Source organism: Lepidochelys kempii, chromosome 3 (assembly GCF_965140285.1).
Source record: "Lepidochelys kempii isolate rLepKem1 chromosome 3, rLepKem1.hap1, whole genome shotgun sequence".
Lineage (NCBI taxonomy): Eukaryota > Metazoa > Chordata > Testudines > Cheloniidae > Lepidochelys > Lepidochelys kempii.
In genome coordinates this window covers 49292168-49307651 of record NC_136382.1, presented here as the reverse complement: position 1 = coordinate 49307651, position 15484 = coordinate 49292168, and the positions used below count along the sequence as shown (strand labels likewise).

Below are 15484 nucleotides of genomic sequence, written 5' to 3'. Positions count from 1 at the left end.
CTGACGTACATTTACAGAAAGAGAAACAGCCTGGTATAAGCCAGATCTCCACTGAAGGACAACTGAGAGATATATACCCAAGTCCCATTTGGAGACTCTAGACAACCTTCCAAAGCTCTAGCTGTATAACAATACCTCTGCTTTCCTCCTAAAAGTTCTTTGTGAACAATGTTCTCCCAACAGTACTATAGCCCTTGTTACAAATGAGATTTAAAAGTGATATTCCATTTGTGATCCAGCCAAGCACAAAACTACAATACAATGCATAAAGAATTGTCATTTTACGGCACATATTCCCTAGTTTCAGAAGTTCTGAGAACTTTCATTTCCTTTGTAAGAGTTTATAACTTTTACAATAGAACATTTAATCAATGAAAAAGTTCTAGAAAATGTTAGAGTAAGATACATTGCAGAGCAACCAAAAAACTACAAAACAGTGTACTTACAGCTCCATATGACAAATTAACATATTTCAGGAATTTCTCGACCAAATCACCAGTTAGCGCATTAAACCGATATCGAAAAAGGTCCATTTCTTGTTGAATGAACCATCGTCTGAGATCCTCACTGCAGTTAAAAATAATAATAATAATAATAAGATACAAATAATCTCTCTATGTTTAGTCTTAAACATTGATGGTTGCACTACATGATACTATTAATGCAAGATACACTCAGTCTCACCCTTCCAGAAATAATGTTCTGCAGGTGTCAAGATAAGTCTTTTATTCTTACAGTGAAAAAGGGTGTTATCTATGATTTTGAAATAACAAGATTAACTAACCATATATTAGAGAGATTTGTACTTACAGAACTAAAATCCCTCTGCTTTAATGGTCAAAAGATCCCATTCAGACTCCAACTTAGCATAACATTAGCATGTGGACAAGGGGTATCCAGTGGATATAGTGTTCTTAGATTTTCAGAAAGCCTTTGACAAGGTCCCTCACCAAAGGCTCTTAAGCAAAATAAGCTGTCATGAGCTAAGGGGGAAGGTCCCCTCATGGATCAGTATCTGGTTAAAAAGATAGGAAACAAGAGTAGGAATAAATGGCCAGTTTTTAGAATGGAGAGAGGTAAATAGTGGTGTCCCACAGTGGTCTGTACTGGGACTAGTATTATTCAAAATATTCATAAATGATCTGGAAAAAGGGGTAAACAGTGAGGTGGCAAAATTTGAAGATGATACAAAACTACTCAAGATAGTGAAGTCCAAAGCAGACTGGGAGGAGCTACAAAAGGGTCTCTCAAAATGGGTAACAAAATGGCAGATGAAATTTAATGTTGATAAATGCAAAGTAATGCACATTGGAAAACATAATCCCAACTATTCATACAAAATGATGTGGTCTAAATTAGCTGTTACCACTCAAGAAAGATCTTGGAGTCATTGTGAATAGTTTTATGTAAATATCCACTCAATGTGCAGAGGCAGTCAAAAAAGTGAACAGAATGTTGAGAATCATTAAGATAGATAATAAGACAGTAAAAATATCATATTGCTTCTATATAAGTCCATGGTACACCCCACATCTTGAATACTGACTGCAGATGTGGTTACCCCATCTCAAAAAAGACAAAGAATTGGAAAAGGTTCAGAAAAGGGCAACAAAAATTATTAGGGGTATGGAACAGCTTCCGTATGAGGAGAGATTAAGAAGATGGGACTATTCAGCTTGGAAAAGAGACAACTAAAGGGGGATATGATAGAGGTCTAAAAATCATGACTGGTATGGAGAAAGTGTTACTTACCCCTTCACATAACACAAGAACAAGGGGTCACCAAATGAAATTAATAGGCAGCAGGTTTAAAACAGACAAAAGGAAGTATTTCTTTACACAATGCACAGTCAACCTGTGGAACTCTGCCAGGGGATATTGTGAAGGCCAAGAGTATAACAGAGTTAAAAAAAAAAAAAAGGACTAGATACATTCATGGAGGATAGGTCCATCAATGGCTATTAGCCAGGACGGGAAGGGATGGTGTCCTAGCCTCTGTTTGCCAGAAAGCTGGGAATGGGCGACAGGGGATGGATCACTGATGATTACCTCTTCTATTCATTCCCTCTGGGGCACCTGGCATTGGTCACAGTCAGAAGACAGGATATTGGGCAGGATGGAACTTTGATCTGACCAGTATGGACATTCTTATGCAACTATTCAGATGTGAATTTCTAAGGTAATTTGTTTAAAAAAATTATTTAACTTTGGCAGAGAAAACATTTTAAAGGCTCCTTTTTGAAATGTACTCACTTCTTCAGATTTCTCTCATTGGACACTCTCCGCAAACTCCAAATACACACAAATATATATTATATAAAAACAAACAGTGCCTACAACTTGGCTGGGCTACCCAGAATGGACTATGCTTCAGCCTTCAGTTCTTTATACTATCCTAAGGGATTTCCTATGCTTATTCATTTCTAGTTAATGAATAAACCCTACTGTTTCACAACACCATGTGACTGTCACTGCACATGCTTGGTGAGGTGCATTAATCCCTGAAGAGCATACAAGTCTCCATTAGGAATCTGTCTCATTTGGACTCCCTGAACAGAGCTCACGGTGTGAAGGAGGAGTGCTGAAGGCCCAGTATAAGGAAGTGGGTAAGCCACACGACTTACCCTGGAGGAACAGTGAGATATCTAGGGCAGTGCTTCTCAACCCTGGGGGTATTCAGAGGTCTTCCCAGGAGTACATCAATTCATCTAGATATTTGCCTAGTTTTAGAACAGGCTACATAAAAAGCACTAGCAAAGTCAGTGCAAACTAAAATTTCATATGGACGACTTATTTATATTGCTTTATATACACTGAAATGTAAATACAATATTTATATTCCAATTAATTTATTTTATAATTATATGGTAAAAATGAGAAAGTAAGTAATTTTTCAGTAATAGTGTGCTGTGACACTTCTAACTGCTTACAAAATCAGACATAAAAATACAGTTTTTAAGTGAGGTGAAACTTGCAAGTACACAAGATAAATCAGACTCCTAAAGTGTACAGTAGTCTGGAAAGATCGAGAATCACTACTCTAGGAGTTCCTCCTAGAGACTGTTTCAAATTTGGAGGCATAGCAAAGATCCTGTGGATCTGTGACAATTTATTACCTGCTTTAAAAACAGTCATTAACAAGTGCCATTCCATAAAATTACATTGAAGGTACTTTTGAAAAGCAACACCAACCCAATGTCAATCAAAAACCATGAACATGTAACTAATGAACATGACGAGTGTTAAAGAGTGCCCAATGATTGTTCAAAATGCAATTGAAAATATGGGAGCTGCAGGCAGTTTAAGGAAGCAGTGATGGTTTAGGAACGGAACAGAGGAACAAAGCATGCAGATGGGGAGTTAACTTTTAAATCCTAAATAGCAGAGAGAGAGGGAAAAGAAGTTTAGTAATTTAAGTTTTCTTAAATTGGGAATACTATACTTCTTATATGGGAATACTACATAATTCAACCCACAGTCCCTACATGATTCTTAGTGAGAACGGAACAGTCTCTTTCAAATTAGGAAAGTTTTTAGAATATCCTCCCACTCCACAGAAATTGTATTTGAAACAGAAGCATTTGTTCTGAACCCATACATTAGAACTTAGTCCATTCAAAGTTCTATAATGCCTACTTGTAAATGTTTCTTAAATGTATAAAACAATTACAAGTCTAGCGTGTCATCAGTGGTTCAAAGTACATAGCTAAATGTCAGAAGCTAGTCATGGAAGAAAAGAACTTTTTGTTTGTATTGAGATAGTACCTAGGAACCCCAATCAAAGACCAGAATCCCAATGTGCTAGCTACTGTACTAACAGAACAAAGATGGTCCCTGCTCCCAAAGAGCTTATATTTAAGAGTATAAGACAGACAAAGGACAAACCATGGATACAATCAAATGAGGAAACACAAAAAACTGATACAATACTGGTCTCAGCACAACAGCTGCACAACCATTGCAGAGAGTTTGTTTGCCTCCCAGCAAAGGAAACTTAAGGAAGAACTTGAAGCAGCACAATGGAGATGGCTTTGTTGATGTTTACAGAGAGCTTCTCCCACATATGATAAGCAGCATAAAGGCACAAAGGTGCCTGTTTGAAAATTTAACTAGTGGGCAATGAAGGATGGCTTCATTGGCAGAATTGAGGCAGGAGTCAACATTTTAATAGAAAAGGAAAGATGCATGGAAATACACCATAAAAGGACTTGAAAGTGAATTCTCATTTGATGCAATGAAGAAAGGGAGCCTGTGGAGGAATACAAGACAGCAAGCTAGAAAAAATATTGTTGCTGCAGTGTTTTCAATTAATACAAGGCCAGAAGAGAGCATGTTGCACTAGTAAAAAGATGAGATGAGAGCCTGGGTGAGAGTTTTAGCAGCATGAATAGAGAGGGAAGACTGTATCTTTGACATTATGCAGGAAGAATCAGCAAGATTTAGGCACAGACTGGAGGAAAGGAGCTAGAAAGTCAAAGATGACACTCAGGCTACAGGTCTGACAGGGAGGATGGTGGTATTAGTGCTCACAAATAAAGTTTATGTTCATTCCAAATATATATAACTAAAGCCAAGCAGAGAACAAATACAAAAAAGTGATATTCAATCCAAATAATTTAGCAAAGAACCAGATGAAAAATGCACATTTTTGCCTCTGGGTGGCACTGTTGATCCACTAAAGAAAAAGTGAGCACACACCCCTCCCTACCCCCATAAGTATTTTAGCGATAAACATATCCTCCTTCAGACAATTAAACTAATTAATTCTGCACAAAATTTGTGATCCAACCTTCTTCTGTAACATGGACTCCAAATTTAGCACTAAACAAACAGCAACTATAGAATCACTGATCTGTGCCAAGCTTTGCTTCTCCATCTTATGACATTTAATTCAAAAAGTTTTCCTGTACTATTCACTTCCAGTTCTTATCTATTGAGTAGTGTCAATTTATCAGTGCATGGCAACTTTCATCTCAGACAAGGCTGCATTTTGGTGGTGAATAACAGATCATCCTGTACAGTTTGTGTGTCAGTTCAGGATCTTTCCATTCAAGAAAGATTTCTAATTTAAGATGTTTATTTTTCCTTTTTGCATGCAGTGTTGGTCCCAGGATATTAGAGAGACAAGGTGGGTAAGGTAATATCTTTTACTGGACCAACTTCTGTTGCAGGGAAGACAGAAAAACAGCTCTGTGTAAACTCGAGAGCTTATCTCTTCCCACAACAGAAGTTGGTCCAATAAAAAATATTGCCTCACCCACCTTCTCTCTATTTTCTTTTTCACTATTAACCATTAAATTATATCTTCCGAAAGGAATAAACAGAATTTACATAGGATGGAAACTGGCTAACAAACTTTTCCACAGCAATACCATACTTTTAGCATTTAGCTTACAACAGCCTGCATGAAGGCGCAATATGCATGTTTTTTTCCTGAAATAATTTCATCACCTAGATCTTACATATCATTTTTCATTAATAGATCTCAAAGCATTTTACACAGACTCATCTCCATTTTACAGAAGGTGAAATGACTTCCTCAAGGTCAGTGGCTGAGCTCGGAATAGAAGCCAGGTCTCCCAAGCCTGAATCCAATGCTCTATCCACTAGATAACACTGCATCCCACAATGCCAAACATCTTTTTAAAAAGAAGAAATTGGAAATTTGAGGGACATCATCAATTTCCATCTTATTTCAAAAAGCATCCAGTTTCAGATTTAAAAAATTTCTCAACATGTTTTTTTTAACATATTTTGCCTTTTTTAAAATGAGGGGCTTTTCAGCAAGGGAGAAACTAATTTAAAGAGAAAGTAAAATTCACAGTATACAAAATGGTGTAAAGTGCATAAAAACCCAAGAGAAATGTTTTCACTAGCTTTTTATTTAATAACCCTAAATTTAAATTGTAAGTAAAGGAGGTTTTCCTCATATTCATAGATTCCAAGACCAGAAGAGACCATTGTGATCATCTACTCTGATCTCTGGTAGAACACAAGCCACAGACTTCCCCCAAATACCTTTCTGAATGTATCTTTTAGAAAAAAACATCCAATTTATGAAATTTGAGTCTGGTTTACAAGTTAACAGTGTCCCTTAAAAAAGTTGCCATCTTAAGCAGATAGTCAGAACTTTGTTTTCAAAGAACTATATTATGTACATTGCTGGTTGGAATCACTAATGGAGTTTATGAAATAAGAAAGTGTGTATGTATAACATGTCCACACACATTAAAACAACTGATCCTACACTAATGAAAATCTCCTGCGATCTATGCATTTTTAAAGTACTAGTAACATTTAACTAACTAGAGATGGAGTATCAATTCACAGGGACCACTAAAAATTACTTATTTGCTGATTTTAAGAAACTATGAGACCTGCAGACCACGACTGAAGACAGGATTGCACTTAGCTGGCCCCATTTTTGAGTCTCAGAGATCCCACACGGCAATACTGACAATTACTCATCTGCCCTAAAAGTCTCTTGTGCAAGCTGCTATTATGTCACCCCATGCGGTCATTATGTAGTGATGCCAGTGGGAAAAGCAATGAAGTTTAGGCTACAGTGTCATTCAGGTTTTGCTTTTAAGGACTTGTTTACAAAGTGCGGGATTCATACCAATAGGACTGCACATTAGAATTCATGAAACTGACACGTGAAGACCCTGCTGGTGTGCACTAAAATAGGATCTACACGGGCCAGTTAGAATACAATACATTGGGGCACATTAGAATTCACATCCCACTGGTGTACATTACCACACCATGCAGACGTGTCCTTAGTTACACCCAAATAGTGTAGTCTCTGCTCTGAATGTAGAGTTCAGGATACAGGCATGGTTAAAACTTAAGGAAAGACAGAAGCAAATCTGGTAGTCAAGTGAAGCAATCTAAGATGTCAGGCCAGGTTGTATGTATATTTCTGGGTAGTTTCATAGCCTCTTGTCAAGATGATGTTTTTTCTAGGAGTCTCTCTGCACCCCGACTGCTATCAGGAACTGACCATTTATAACCAGAAGCTCCTCTCTCCTACCCCTCCATATCTGTTCAGCTACATAACTGCAACCACTGCCACTGGAGCTCACAGGAGTTACTCATATCCTTGAGAATATGAGATTCCATTACCGCAACACTTCTACTTGGGGTGATTATGGAGAAAACTTAGAAGATATATGATGTGTGGAACATATCTGATTTATTGGCATTGACCCTAAGGAACATATTACAACAGAATTGCAAAGACTGCATTTGCTTCCTATTACCTTCTGGGTACAATTCAAGAAATCATACTGACTTGTAAAAACCTGCATGTTTTGGGATCTGGCTACCTGCAAGACTGCTTTTCACATGTCCACTGCAATACCTGGGATACTTTTTCCTGATTGTCCACAGACATACATGTAGAAGGGCAAACTTTCTACCTTTTAATCGCAGTATTAAACCCATGCATGTACTTATCGTGAGATTTTCAAAGCTGCTTAAAAAAGAGTTCAGCAACCAACTCCAACTGAAATTCAGTGGAAGTTGGGCCCCTAATTCACTAAGGCACTTTAAAATCCCAGCTTTTGCTTAAAAAGATGATTGGGGACCATGCATAAGGCAGTGATCTACAGTGGTAATCTTTTTAAACTGACTTGTCAATTACTGAGGGTCAAAAGTGCTCAGTACCAGCCTAAATCTAGTCCCATTTATGTCAATGGAAATTAAGTTAAATCAATGCTGAGTGCCTTTGAAAATAAAAAACTATGTGGGGAGTGCATTATTTAAATATCAAAATAAACTGATTCATGCCTAATTTGAAATATAAAAATATATTCCAGCTTTTTTATTGTATGTCAAGTTCCACCACATATGAATTCTCTTCCTGACTAAGTTTCTAAATAGAGAACAGGCTTATACCTGAAACAAAGAAAAGTTGTCTCTATATTTAGTACCACATTACCACCTTTAGGTGCCAAAGTTTTAACCATTTGCTTGAAATATTAAAAATATATATTTGCTTAAAAAATACGTACGACTGGCAGTAAGCAAGGCGCAGTATGAAATGAGAGATATGGTCTTTCCTCCTTGCATCATAATCATCCTCAACCAAAGCCTACAGTTTTCATAAGAGAAAATACATATTCAATTATGGCAGTAAAAGAAAACTGAAGTTGAGAAATAAATCCCAAATTAAATATCAAGACCCACAACCTTCTTGTCACGTCACTGTAAAACATGTAAAGTACATTAAATTCTTTCTACACTTTTGACATAAACTCGGTAAATGCTGCAAGAGTTATCAAAAGACAAATGGAAAAAACCCTACTGTTCACTGAAAATGGCAACTAAGAATACACTTCATAGTAGAAGGAAACTTCTTAACCAACTACTTGCTCTGAATTAAAACGGTTATAATTTGGGACAAAGTTTCCTTCAAAGCACTCATCTGTGCAAACAAACCAAAGCTAATTATTTGGAAGTACCCACACTTAAACAATTTCTGTGCTTTTTCTGCACTTATTAGAAAACATTAGGGCTGTTGATTAATCGCAGTTAACTCATGCAATTAACTCAAAAACATTAATCTTGATTAAAAAATGTAATGGTTATTAATTGCAGTTTTAATCAAATTGATATTCTATTGTTAAACAATTTAAATTTATTTTATATTCTTGGATGTTTTCTACATTTTCAGATATATTTGATTTCATTTACAACCCAGAATACAAAATATACAGTGCTCATTTTATATTATTTTTATTACAAATATTTGCATTGTAAAAATGATAAAAGAAATAATATTTTCCAATTGCCCTCATACAAGTACCATAATGCAATCTCTTTATCGTGAAAGTGCAATTTACAAATGTAGATTTTTTTTTGTTACATAACTGCACTCAAACAAAACAGTGTATAACTTTAGAGCCTACAAGTCCACTCAGTCCTACTTCTTGTCAGCCAATTGCTAAGACAAACAAGTTTGTTTACATTTACAGGAGATAATGCTGCCAGCTTCTTATTTACAATGTCACCTGAAAGTGAGAACAGGCGTTCGCATGGCACTTTTGTAGCTCTCACTGCAAGGTATTTACGTGCCAGATATGCTAAACACTCGTATGCCCCTACACCCTTCTGCTACCATTCCAGAGGACATGCTTCCATGATGATGACTCATGTTAAAAAAAAATGCATTAATTAAACTGACTGAACTCCTTGGAGGAAAATAGTATGTTTTCTGCTCTGTTTTACCCGCATTCTGCCACATATTTCATATTATAGCGGTCTCAGATGATGACCCAGCACATGTTGTTCATTTTAAGAACACTTTCACTGCAGATTTGACAAAATGCAAAGAAGGTAACAATGTGAGATTTCTAAAGATAGCTACAGCACTCAAACCAAGGTTAAGAATCTGCAGTCCCATCCAAAATCTGAGAAGGATGAGGTGTAGACCAAGCTTTCAGAAGTCTTAAAAGAGCAACACTCCGATGCAGAAATTACAGAACCATCAAAAAAGAAAATCAACGTTCTGTTGGTGGCATCTGACTAAGATGATGAAAGTGAACATGCGTCGGTCTGCACTGCTTTGCACTGTTATTGAGTAGAACTCGTCCTCAGCATGACACGTCCTCTGTAACAGCGATTGAAGATGAAGGGACATATGAATCTTTAATGCATCTGGCATATAAAAGAAAGAAAAAAAAAGAAGCTTACAAGAAGTGGAAGGTTGGACATATGACTAGGGAAGAGTATAAAAATATTGCTCGGGCATGTAGGAATGATATCAGGAGGGCCAAATCGCACCTGGAGCTGCAGCTAGCCAGAGATGTTAAGAGTAACAAGAAGGGTTTCTTCAGGTATGTTGGCAACAAGAAGAAAGCCAAGGAAAGTGTGGGCCCCTTACTGAATGAGGGAGGCAACCTAGTGACAGAGGATGTGGAAAAAGCTAATGTACTCAATGCTTTTTTTGCCTCTGTCTTCACGAACAAGGTCAGCTCCCAGACTGCTGCGCTGGGCATCACAAAATGGGGAAGAGATGGCCAGCCCTCTGTGGAGAAAGAGGTGGTTAGGGACTATTTAGAAAAGCTGGACGTGCACAAGTCCATGGGGCCGGACGAGTTGCATCCAAGAGTGCTGAAGGAATTGGCGGCTGTGATTGCACAGCCATTGGCCATTATCTTTGAAAACTCGTGGCGAACCGGGGAAGTCCCGGATGACTGGAAAAAGGCTAATGTAGTGCCAATCTTTAAAAAAGGGAAGAAGGAGGATCCTGGGAACTACAGGCCAGTCAGCCTCACCTCAGTCCCTGGAAAAATCATGGAGCAGGTCCTCAAAGAATCAATCCTGAAGCACTTGCATGAGAGGAAAGTGATCAGGAACAGCCAGCATGGATTCACCAAGGGAAGGTCATGCCTGACTAATTTAATCGCCTTTTATGATGAGATTACTGATTCTGTGGATGAAGGGAAAGCAGTGGATGTATTGTTTCTTGACTTTAGCAAAGCTTTTGACACGGTCTCCCACAGTATTCTTGTCAGCAAGTTAAGGAAGTATGGGCTGGATGAATGCACTATAAGATGGGTAGAAAGCTGGCTAGATTGTCGGGCTCAACGGGTAGTGATCAATGGCTCCATGTCTAGTTGGCAGCCGGTATCAAGTGGAGTGCCCCAAGGGTCGGTCCTGGGGCCGGTTTTGTTCAATATCTTCATAAATGATCTGGAGGATGGTGTGGATTGCACTCTCAGCAAATTTGCGGATGATACTAAACTGGGAGGAGTGGTAGATACGCTGGAGGGGAAGGATAGGATACAGAAGGACCTAGACAAATTGGAGGATTGGGCCAAAAGAAATCTGATGAGGTTCAATAAGGATAAGTGCAGAGTCCTGCACTTAGGATGGAAGAATCCCATGCACCGCTACAGACTAGGGACCGAATGGCTAGGCAGCAGTTCTGCGGAAAAGGACCTAGGGGTGACAGTGGACGAGAAGCTGGATATGAGTCAGCAGTGTGCCCTTGTTGCCAAGAAGGCCAATGGCATTTTGGGATGTATAAGTAGGGGCATAGCGAGCAGATCGAGGGACGTGATCGTTCCCCTCTATTCGACATTGGTGAGGCCTCATCTGGAGTCCTGTGTCCAGTTTTGGGCCCCACACTACAAGAAGGATGTGGATAAATTGGAGAGAGTCCAGCGAAGGGCAACAAAAATGATTAGGGGTCTGGAACACATGACTCATGAGGAGAGGCTGAGGGAGCTGGGATTGTTTAGCCTGCAGAAGAGAAGAATGAGGGGGGATTTGATAGCTGCTTTCAACTACCTGAAAGGGGGTTCCAAAGAGGATGGCTCTAGACTGTTCTCAATGGTAGCAGATGACAGAACGAGGAGTAATGGTCTCAAGTTGCAGTGGGGGAGGTTTAGATTGGATATTAGGAAAAACTTTTTCACTAAGAGGGTGGTGAAACACTGAAATGCGTTACCTAGGGAGGTGGTAGAATCTCCTTCCTTAGAGGTTTTTAAGGTCAGGCTTGACAAAGCCCTGGCTGGGATGATTTAACTGGGAATTGGTCCTGCTTCAAGCAGGGGGTTGGACTAGATGACCTTCTGGGGTCCCTTCCAACCCTGATATTCTATGATTCTATGATATAAATATCTTGCAACACTGGCTACAACAATGCCATGCAAATGTCTGTTCTCACTTTCAGGTGACATTGTAAACAAGAAGGGGTCAGCATTATCTCCTGCAAATGTAAACAAACTAGTTTGTCTTAGCGATTGGCCGAATAAGAAGTAGGACTGAGTGGACTTGTAGGTTCTAAAGTTTTACACTGTTTTGTTTTTGAACACAGCTGTTTTTTGTACATAATTCTACATTTGTAAGGTCTACTTTCAGAATAAAGAGATTGCATTCCAGTACTTGTATGAAGTGAAATGAAAAATACTATTTCTTTTATTTTTTACAGCACAAATATTTGTAATCAAAAATATTAAGTGAGCACTGTACACTTTGTATTCTGTGTTGTAATTGAAATCAATATATTTGAAAATCTAGAACATTCAAAAATATTTAAATAAATGGTATTCTATTATAGTTTCATCGTGCAATTAATCACGATTAATTTGTTTAATCGTTTGACAGCCGTAGAAAAACGCTATTCCCAGAGTTTAACACAGTATTGCTGGGGCAAATTATGCCAATACACCAAAAAAAGAAATAAATCCTGTGAAAGGCTCAACTTCCACTCTGCTAGAAGCAGATAGTGATTTTAAAAATAAAGCACACATTAAGCCCTCCAAACCTCACTGAGTATCCTGCAGACCTCACTCAAACCTCTTTCAGCTGACTTTGATAGGAGTTTTGAATATGCAAAATTTCCAACATGCCCAATTAGGTCAGAAGATAAATTAACAGAAAAAGAAAAATATGTAGTTGATAGGCACAGAGAAAAAAAAATTCAGTGATATAAATCGTTCAAATTATAGAATTTAGGCTTTGAGTGCAGTATTCAACAAGTGCATCCCTATTTTCAACAGTAAATGGAAAATAAAATCTATAGTAAAAAGGAAAAGCATAACCTTTTTCAATTATATACTTACTTTGTATGGAAATTTAAGCTTTCGAATCTCACGCTCCAGCCTGCTTTTATACTCATCACTACCTTTCACATAGCTCACACCAAGGTTCTCAACTACTTTGAGCACTGAAGTAATTAGAGGAGACAAATGAAATCAGCATGAGCAAGACTTGTAGTATAAAAAGATACATCTATTACAACTATTTCCCCATGCTAATTTTTCCGCTACTGTTACTCACACCTTCTTGTCAACTGTTTGAAATGAGCCACCCTGATTATCACTACAAAAGTTTTTTTTCTCCTGCTGATAATAGCCCACCTTAATTGATTAGTCTCGTTAGAGTTGGTATGGCAACCCCCATTTTTTCATATTCTGTGTATATATATATCTATCTTCCTACTGTATTTTCCACTACATGCATCTGATGAATTGGGGTTTAGCCCACGAAAGCTTATGCCCAAACAAATTTGTTAGTCTCTAAGGTGCCACTAGTTCTCCTCATTCTTTCTATTTGCTTACTTTATTTTAAAAGCTATGAAAATTCTATGATATTGTGATACTATTTACTATCATCTTTGTTTTCCTGGGACCTTCCCCTCTGATTCTTTCGATCCTCATGTTTTATCCTTAGCCTGTAACTGTTTGGGGCATGTATGATCTTCTCTTTTATGCAAACAAGCCAAACCATCCATGAACAAGAGAGCATTTTACCTGTTTGTACAAATGTTCATAAACATTTGTACAATAAGTGATACAAACATGTCCAAATTTAACAGCTATTCAGAATTCATTAAGTGTTTTTCACTTACAGTATTTTGCAGTACTTAAAACTCAATTAGCATTAATGAAATTAAAAAGCAAAATGTTGGGGGCATTTACGCACACACAAACAGGCTGCCAAAATAAATTTTGTTGTACTTTTTTTTATATTTGTCAACTAGAAATTACAAAATATTAGTAATGGAAATATATGCTTGAAAAGTAAACTAGAAGTAGAAGTGAAGACATAAAACACATAGGAAGAGTAGATGACAAACATGTTATTCTGATGCTAAAATAGTTGCATTACATGGGAGTCTTCTAGCTCTGGTAACTGATGTCAAAGTAAGTCTCCATCCCACTTTAACATTGTTAACATCCTATCACTCACTGACTATAGATCACCTCTCACTGCATTTACCCAATGTGCAAAAAAAATGGTGATGAAGATTTATGGTGTTACTCACATTTAAGCCTATCAATGGCAAAATTTTCAAACTCAGCTAAAGAAATATTCTCAGTGGGAGGCTGCAGGTAGAACTGCAAGCTGTGAGGATACAGATCACCTCGTCTATCACCAGCCAGCCTTCCCTTCAACCTTTTTTCTCGAGAAAACTCCATTTTCTTCAAGAGAAACTAGAAAGAAAAAAAAAGTTGCACAACAATAGTTGTTAGTCGCCATATCTTCATCAATAACCAAATTTTGCCCAAAAAAGAGGGCGACATTACATCACTACCTCCCTGGATCGTGGAACAGACTGCCCGGTGGGCCAAGTTAACAAGAGCAGCAGCAACCTGAAACCGAGTCACTTTCAAACCTGGAGTGAGCCGGTTCAGACAGACTCGCTGGGACCCTCCTGCCAATTCTTGGGGCTTTAGCATCACCACCCCCGAAGAGACTGGGAGCCCCCCCACGGGACAGGACGGTGGAAGCCCGCACCCCTCCCCAGACGGGTCAGGAGGATCACTCCCACTAACGGAACGGGACGGGACACCGGCGGGCCGCCCTCAGGCGGTGCCGGGGAGCGGAGGCAGCGGCGCGGGCCCACGGCTCCTTGACCGCCGCGCACAGGGCGGCAGCGCCAATCCCGGACCCGGGAACGCGGCGACCCGAGGACGCGCAGACCTCACCCGGCTGCCCTGCCTCCACACGGACCCAGCCGGCTTCCCGCGCGCAGCGCAGCCCCGCCCACCTCGGCTCGGCTCGGCTCGGCTGGCCTCACTTCCGGCCGCTGGGCTCCGCCTCTCACCCCGCCCCCGTCAGCGGCACCCGCGCGGCGCCTGACTCCGCCCCCGCCGCGTGATTGGGTGAGCGAGCGGAGCGAGACGGGAAGTGGAGGCGCGGTGGTGGGGGGTTGGTCTCTTTCGCGCCGCGCCGCCCTTGCAGCCCACGGGTCGCCGAGCGGCTGCTCCGCACGCCCGGCGGGGCGGCGGCTCAGCCCCTGGGGCGGGCATTGATGCTCAAGCGAGCGGCAGCAAAGCGTGGGGTGCAGGCCCAGCAGCCCGGGGGGAGATGGGGAGCCAGCGCCTGCCGCCGCTCCTGCCTGCAGGTTCAGTTTTGTCATAGTAAGAGGGGAACCGTGTAGGGCTTATGGCCTGTCAGCAAAACTGCTGCTATGCAGCAGCTCCCACAGCGACGTCAATTCCAGAGGCCTCGCTTCATTACGTGCTTAATTCGGATGCCCCCACGTCCCGTTTTTAAAGGGAGCGCCCCACCCTATTTAAGCCCTTCTCAGGTGACCCTTTTCTTAAAATCAGGCAAATTACCCCGTATTTTCTGTCGTGCCCCTGCTCCCCATCAGTACTGGTGGGTCCTGCTGCTGGCCAGGTCCCTGCTTGCCATCCTCCCGCCCACCAGCGCTGAGTGTGCGGGTCCAGTGGCCAACCGTGGGAGTGGGTGTGTAAGGCTGGTGGCGGAGAGAAGATGCAGCGAGCGCTCTCCTGCTGATCCATCAGCGCAGCCCCCAGTGCAGGCCGGCTCTCCGCCAGCAGGGCTCCACCACTCTCCCATTTCCGTCCGACACTGGCTGCACGCTGTGGTGGTTGATGAGGGTGGGCAGTCGCCGGCTGGTTACATGTTGCTTCTGCGGGCCACCCATCAGCCCTTTACATGCTTCCCTTCTCGTTGTTGTCTCCCTGCTTTGCCACTTGTCTTCCCGCCCCAGCTCCCC

The 15484-nt window shown here is 40.5% G+C and overlaps 1 protein-coding gene across 6 annotated transcripts in view; it reads right to left on the bottom strand.

Annotated features, from left to right (window-relative positions):
- Nucleotides 1–15156, bottom strand: part of PRIM2 (DNA primase subunit 2) — a 309939-nt gene extending 294783 nt beyond the window's left edge. For 3 of the 6 annotated variants that reach the window (XM_073336328.1, XM_073336327.1, XM_073336329.1), the window contains exons 1-5: nucleotides 14445–14516; nucleotides 13781–13949; nucleotides 12576–12679; nucleotides 8016–8095; nucleotides 447–567 (exon numbers count right to left, since the gene is read on the bottom strand). In XM_073336328.1, the coding sequence (XP_073192429.1) occupies nucleotides 447–567; nucleotides 8016–8095; nucleotides 12576–12679; nucleotides 13781–13934 (459 nt within the window). In that variant the 5' untranslated portion in view covers nucleotides 13935–13949; nucleotides 14445–14516. The other 3 variants (XM_073336325.1, XM_073336323.2, XM_073336324.2) reach the window with 3 other exon arrangements.
- Between the last annotated feature and the right edge of the window lie 328 nt (nucleotides 15157–15484).